General features: G+C 32.9%; 1 protein-coding gene across 1 annotated transcript; it reads left to right on the forward strand.

Moving 5' to 3' along the window:
* Positions 1–2185: 2185 nt before the first annotated feature.
* On the forward strand, positions 2186–4895 carry LOC134257193 (phosphatidylinositol N-acetylglucosaminyltransferase subunit H-like). Its single transcript, XM_062739836.1, has 5 exons — positions 2186–2335; positions 2455–2524; positions 2795–2922; positions 3971–4048; positions 4524–4895. The coding sequence occupies exons 1-5, from the start codon at positions 2186–2188 to the stop codon at positions 4608–4610; spliced, it is 513 nt and encodes a 170-aa protein (XP_062595820.1). The 3' UTR covers positions 4611–4895.
* The last annotated feature ends 2723 nt before the right edge of the window (positions 4896–7618 follow it).

Raw genomic sequence — 7618 nt, forward strand, 5'->3', positions numbered from 1 at the left:
TTTTTAAAAACTTTAACTTTGGTCACAACTTTCGAACGGTAGATACTAGGACTTTTATATCTCACATATGTATTTTTTGTGGCAAGGCCTTTCATTGGATACCAACAACCTTGACCTTTTGACCTTGACCTTTGAGATTTACGTACTTATGAAAAAACATTAACCTTGACCATAACTTTTGAACGGTGAGGGCTAGGGCTTTCGTACTTCACATGTGTAATTCTTGTGAGAAGACCTTTCATTGGATACCAAGAACTTTTACCGTTTGAACTTGACCTTGGAGTTTTAACTACTTTTTAAAAAACTTTAACCTTGGTCACAACTTTTGAACGGTAGATACTAGGACTTTCATATTTCACATATATATTCTTTGTGGCAAGACCTTTAATTGGATATCAACAACTTTGAACTTTTGACCTTGACCTTAAATATTTACGTACTTATGAAAAAAACTTTAACCTTGACCATAACTTTTGAACGGTAAGGGCTAGGGATTTCATACTTCACATATGTAATCCTTGTGAGAAGACCTTTCATTGGATATCAACAACTTTGACCCTTTGATCTTGACCTTGGAGTTGACCTACTTTTTAAAAACTTTAACTTTGGCCATAACTTTTTAACGGTCAGGATTAGGGTTTTCATCCTTCAAAAAAATCAACTTCAATGATAATTTCTAAATAAATGACATATGATAGGATGTTCATATTAGACACGATATGTCATCTCACCAACAAAGACACCGAAAGCGGGGGACCACAATTCTTTGAATTTGCTTGTTTCATTTTTTTTTTAAATTATTTATTTTGCTTTGAAGACAGCCTGAAATAAAAATAATTCAACTACATGTATTTCACTTTTGAATATCTTGACGTGCTTTCCTTGCATGGACACTTTTAAAATTGTGAAAGAATTTTTTTAATGCTCAATTTTGTGTGCGGTCGATTTGATGCTTTGCATCAATTTTTACTTGTTTTAAATGTCTTCAATCTTTTGATATAAGATGTCAATATGTTAAGAAAAAATATGAATTTTTCAGTGTTAAAGAAATCTATGCAAATCTATGTATGTATTTACCTTACAACCTGCTTTTGGTATTAATGAAAGTATATATATATATATAAATTATCTTTTATCAAACTGTAAATTATAAAGTTTTTGTTCTCCGTCAAATACCAAGTGTAATTTTATTGTTACGATTCAAATATATCTTACATATTTGCATTCAATCATCGATGAATCGTGTCAACCAGATATAACCTAAGAGAGACAACCCAAGTACATTTCGAGAATATATTTCATTTAATTTAAAAAACTATAGCTTATACTGTGAGCAATGAACTCACTAAATGATACCCCCGCCTGCCTTATGAATATGACGGCAGTGTCCATGTTTTGTTATGAGAAGCCCAAAATATATGTTGGATCAAAAAGTAAAATAGGAGGTCACAATGGCAAATGTGTGATATAAAGATTCTTGCATGTTGACAAACTTTTCGTACATATTGACATTACCTGAAATGGGGATGTATCATAGATATCTGACCGAAATCTTGACGAATTAACTCGGTTCTACATGTTCAATTGTTGTATTACTTATTAATTTATCTGCTTTTAAACCAGGACGAACATACGTCCGGTAAATTTCACAAAAAGGGTTCTTTATCGTGCGAAGGAATTGGTACATTTTTCCCAAAGTCTATTTATTTTTTTTTAAATTGTTAAAGTTTTTAGTTCTTTAAAAGTAAAGTTAAGTAAGTTTACAATTTTATAAGGAAAATTTACCCCTATTTTGAAAGGAAATGTAGATATTTTATATAATTGTATTTTTAAAAATATATTTTTATATTTTGTTAAGCATTTTTCTACATTTTAGGAAGATATTTTGATCTTTAAAGATAGATAACTTAGACTAGCTCATCTAGTAAGTAAAGTCACAGAGGTGTTTTTGTCTTCTTATCGCAGGCATAGGAATTAAGGATGCTCCGGGGTAAAGTATAATCGTTACAATTTTCTGATATCGATACATTTATTTAAAACATGATTTACGAGAAGGGCGGTAAAGATTAACTGGTTCTCTGCCCCTATTCCTTCTTTTATAAGGGAACCGGATAAAATGAAAGTAGAAAGTCAACAATCACAGCCACGCGCGTCTTGTAGAACACTCAAAGTTTCTCGTTAGTCAATGTCTCAAATGAAATGGCAGAAGGATTATGAAGTAAAACTTATCTATCCACGCAGAACTGCTAAGTTATTGATAATTCTTACAGTTTTAAACGCGTTTGTATGTTGTATATCATCCAAAGTGGGCCTGTACGAACATGGAATAGAATGGGTAAGCACACACCGGGAAGGTTTTTAAAAAGAAGTTAGTCACGCAAAGGTGTGTTTATTTAAATAAATGAATTCATAATATTTTCATACATTTTAACAGTTATTATTTATCATTAACAGATTCTGGCCTCTCATGTTGGTGTAGCAACCTTGGCATGTCTGTTGGTTTTCAAATTTGAGAGTAAATCTGGTAAGGTTTTGTTTACATTTAGGAAAATCACAGATCAAAATTTACTGATATTCCATACATACTTCTTTCGTATATACCAATTTTTTTTATTTTGAGATTGACACTAAGCATGATCATGCAGCAACCTCATCTTCGCTAGCCAAGGGTTTCTGATATGCTACTCTCTTCATAATCATGAGGAGAGGAGCGTAACAGAAATCCTTGGTTAGCGAAGATGGCAGCAACCTTAGAAATAATGAAATTTATGATGATTTTTTGTTTTTTTAACAGAGAGCATGTTAGTAGTGCCAGCAGTTGGGATCAATGTTTCCAGTGTTAACAGATTGGGACAAGTAAATACAGAGTTCTTTCCAAGGCAGCTTGTTCAAGATGTAGTGATTGTGGAAGCTATAATCATGGTAAAATTTTATTTTTGTATCCTTTCAAGGGTAAGGCCTAGAAAAAAAATATGTTTGTTTCCGCTTTCCCGACCGACCCTAATTTATAGTGCCGACCCTAAATATTTTTTTAATGCTTTTGTCCCGTGATATGCAAGATTTCAACCAGGGAATTATAGCCTCCAACTTTGCAAGCTTTTCAAGACAGAAAGAAGTTTGGGTCACCTTTCTATTATAAGTTAAGTCATAGTAATGCTTGAAAACACCATTTCTTTTGTCATTAATGTTACTTCTATACACGTTTTGATTAAAGAAGCAAAAAAATTTTTTTCAAAAGAAAAGAAATTGCCTACCTACCTACCCTATATTTTTTCAGCCTGAAAGCGGAAACAAACATATTTTTTTTCTAGGCCTAAGTAAGTAAAGTGGATTGTTTTCTCCATAACTACATGCATTGCTCATGTTGGTCTTAATATTTAAGCATCTCTGTTGTGTGGTTTCAGAGACACAGAGAGTTAGAATGGGCCCATAATGCATAGAAATTTTTACACTATATAAATCTTACACAAAAAACAACAGGACAATGTTATGCTGGTGAACAGTATAAGCCACTTTGTTTTATATTTGTTCTATTTTGTTATGGCTCTGCAGCTATAGAAATACCCAAATGCAGAAAGGATTAAAAATATTTTCCCTAGTGTTTGATGGTCATGCAGGCAGGTTCACCTTCCAAGAGCAAATGGCTTGAGTTAGTACAGGCCCTGGGGCCAGGACTTCTTTAGAGTTCCAAAACACACTGGTTTGATCCTTTGCCCCCCCCCCCCCCCCCATATACTATGGCAATGCTTCATCCTGGAAGTGACTTCTTTTGTGAAGTTTTTTAAGGAGGGAGGATTGGTAGATATGAGAAAGGGGACTAGGGAGAGAGGGGGTGTTAATCCTGATCTTGTCCATCATATTCTCTACCTTCCTGAACAAATTTGAATTATCAGTAACATAACTTTTGAAAAAAAAATTATTTGTTGAATGATTTATTTAATTATTGCTGCTTTTATTCTCTTTTTAACAGCAGAGGTTGGCCACATATCTTGCGATTCTTTATCAAGACCCTACTTCAGGCCAGAAGAAAATAAGGCCAATGTTCTTGGTAAGCAGAATATTTTGTAGATATATACTTATACAAAAAATGAAACTTGCATGGAGATCTATAACATAAGCCCTTTAGTGACCAAACTTATAGTTCACTTGAAGCATCTATGGATGCACTCGACAGATTTACTTCAGATATTGGATAATTTTTTATCAGGTCCATTCCCAAGTCCTACCAGAACCAAAATTGCTTGGACGATGCATCAGGGATGCACACTACCAGATTTGCTTCGGGTGCAAGATCAAACTTACTTTGATGATCTTACTGCTAATTTTGATAATTGAAACATTTTTTAAAAACATTTTCAAGAAACTATAAATTCTAACCCAACCAAACTTGCTATTGTATGCTTGTAGCAAAGAGAATTGTTCACTTTTAGAACATTATATTGATGAAAAGTATTACCTTTATTTATAGATAACATTTATTGAGGAGAGTTTTGTAATCTTTGATATGTTTTATTTAATTGTAGAAATCCAGATTAAAAATAGATGAATTAAAGTCAATTTACCAGAAAGTGCAGAAGAATCTCAAGTTTATATCAGAAAAGAAGAGTTGACCAAGGCTGTAATAGGAATTTTAAAGTGAACAATCTAGAGCTCTACAAACACTTTTTCTATTTTTGTGTCTTCATAGTTGAATGCCAAGGGGCACATAGCTTTTGGCCTGTCTGCCTGTTTATTTGCAGAAACTTTGCACTTAGTTTTGTTAGAGCTTGTGTATTCCTTTTGCCAAGACATTTCTTAAGCTAACGCATCAAAATTTTAATCATTTTGACGATGGCCTTGCAGTTTCACCCACTTTTGCAGTAATTTACAAAACTTTATCATTGGCTATAACTTTTGAACAAATGGTGCTACTGGTAAAACTTTTTTGTATTGACAAGAACTTAATTACTGGTAAATTCATGTCATTATTTCTGACCTTTTGACCTTCACCTTGGAGTTCGAAAAACTTCAATCGTTAGTGATAAGTCCTAGGGTGCTTAGGCTTTCCTATTTTACTGTTTAAACCTATCCTTTGATTCCAACATCTGTGACCTTTCAACAATATTTTGATCTTTTATTCTTAACCTTGCAATTTGACTAAATTTTTAAAACAATGGCCATTATTTGAATGTTTGGATCAATGGCTTTCATATTTCTGTTTTTTAGCTCTACTGCAATAGTAAGGAATCTGTTGACCATCAGTCTGTCTGTCTGTCCATTTCTCTGTAAACAATTTTTCAAATGCTACTCCTCCTAGATTTGGTCTGATTTCAATATAACTTGGCACACATGTAGACTACAGTAAGATACATAATTCTATGTATCGATTTTTGATTCTGATGAATGGTATTGCCATGGTTACTAAAAGTAGAAATTTCTTTGAAATATTTTCAAAATGCTACTCTTCCTACACTTTTGGTCTGATTTCAATATTACTCAAGGCACACAAGTAGATTACACTAAGATACCTAATTCTGTATATTGATTTTAGATTTTGATGATTTTGATGAATGGTGTTGCCATGGTTACTAAAAGTAGAAATTTCTTTGGAAATACACATGTATTTTCAAAATGTTACTCTTCTGTTTTTTTAGTCTGATTTCAATATTACTTGGCACACAGGTAGACTACACTAAGATACATACTTCTATGTACTAGTATCAGTTTTCATTTCGATGAAAGGTGTTGCCATAGTTATTATAAATGGAAATTTCTTTGAAATATATTAAAAATGCTGCTCCTACAGTTTGGTCTTGTTACAATAAATCTTGCCAAGAAAAGACTAAACAAATGATATATATTTTTTAATATGCTGATGCAAAGTTTCAAGTTCAAATGCTAATTTTCTCTTCCTTTGTTTTAAGTATAAAACAAGTGGAGCTTAAGTCTCTGACAATACCTTTCTTTGACTAACAAGATGTTAGATCTGGACCTTGGATTTTGGCTTACATTTGTTTAAACTTGACTAAGCTGTTATCTTAATACACGTAGGGCATCATATGTTTCACAAACACATGTATTGTTATTTTTGATAATGAACAATATTATTATTATATATAGTAGTCTATTTTATTATTTAGTGTTTCTCTTTTCATCTGATTGTCAATATGTTCTTGTTCTCCCATCTCATTTGTACTTTTATACATCTTTATTTATTATATATTAAATATATTTAGAACACTAATGTGGATTTATTTTGATGATTACTGTAAAATAACATATTTTCGAGGGATCAAATTTTAATGCTTTACAGAAAAAAAATGAGTTCGTAGGGATTTAATTTCGTGGATGAAGAATTGTTAAGTGGTAAGATCTGTGAAAAGTTATATTTCATGGTGGACATGAATTCGTGGGTCTTTTAATACCTCGAAAACCACGAAAATTAAACCGCCATGAAAATTAGTGATTTCACAGTATATATAGCATTCATAGTAAGTTATGTGGAGTACCAGGGATATGCTAAAGTGAGTCTAATGCAGGGCCATCAACAGGTTCCTTGAAAGGGAGTATCAGGTACATGGAGGGTGGGGTCTTGGTTGGGTACCCCCTCTTGTATTCAGAATGGGTACAAATTTTATGGGTTCTGCTGACAGATCTTTACTTGTTTTATACAGGGTGCAGGTTTATTATATATTGTAGTGTTCAATCACTTGAATAGTGCTATTGATCAGTAGTATAGACTTAATTAAGCACACAATCCCTTAACGAAATGAGTAATGTAGTTTTAGTGGTTTTTTAAAGTCAAAAAAATATTTTCAAGTTTTGAGGGGTATTTTTATACCCCACGCAACAAGTTGCGTGAGGTTTAATGTTATTGATCCGTCCGTCAGTCCTTTTTTTCTGCGCAACTCCTCATAAACCGCTGCACAGAATTTCATCAAACTTTGCAGATATTTAGGACACAATGTGTAGATGTGCATATTACCAGGAATTTCCGATTCCTTTATTTTTCCGGGAATTTCCGCACTTTTCAACTTGGATTTTTGGGCATACCTTGAATATAGAGATGGACAGTTTGTCAGCCCAAATCCTATTAAACCGCTGCACAGAATTTCATCAAACTTTGCAGATATTTAGTACACAATGTGTTGATGTGCATATTACCAGAAAATTCCGATTCCTTTATTTTTCTGGAAATTTCTGCACTTTTTAACTTAGATTTTTGGGCATACCTTGAATATAGAGATGAACAGTTTGTCAGCGCAACCCCTCTTAAACCACTGCACACAATTTCATCAAACTTTGCAGATATTTAGGACACAGTGTGTAGATGTGCATATTACTAGGAAAATCCGATTCCTTTATTTTTCTTGGAATTTAGGCACTTTTCAACTTATATTTTTGGGGATATCTTGAATATAGAGATTGTCAACACAACTCCTCATAAAATGCTGCACACAATTTCATCAAACTTTGCAGATATTTAGGAAACGATGTGTAGATATGCATATTACCGGGAATTTCCGATTTCTTTATTTTTTCCCGGGAATTTGAATCAATTTCCGCATTTTTCAACTTAGATTTTCAGCCATAACTTGGACATAGAAATGAACAGATTGTTAGCGCAACTTCTCATAAG

The sequence above is a fragment of the Saccostrea cucullata genome, unplaced genomic scaffold (assembly GCF_032062105.1).
Source record: "Saccostrea cucullata isolate Sc308-1 unplaced genomic scaffold, CSIRO_AGI_Scuc_v1 ctg16118, whole genome shotgun sequence".
Classification (NCBI taxonomy): domain Eukaryota; kingdom Metazoa; phylum Mollusca; class Bivalvia; order Ostreida; family Ostreidae; genus Saccostrea; species Saccostrea cuccullata.

Bases quoted from the DNA above. Each gene is read 5' to 3' on its own strand.
- LOC134257193 (XM_062739836.1), top strand. From the start codon at position 2,186: ATGTCTCAAATGAAATGGCAGAAGGATTATGAAGTAAAACTTATCTAT. The intron at 2,336-2,454 runs GTAAGCACACAC...TATCATTAACAG, and splicing joins ACGAACATGGAATAGAATGG to ATTCTGGCCTCTCATGTTGG. The intron at 2,525-2,794 runs GTAAGGTTTTGT...TTTTTTTAACAG, and splicing joins CAAATTTGAGAGTAAATCTG to AGAGCATGTTAGTAGTGCCA.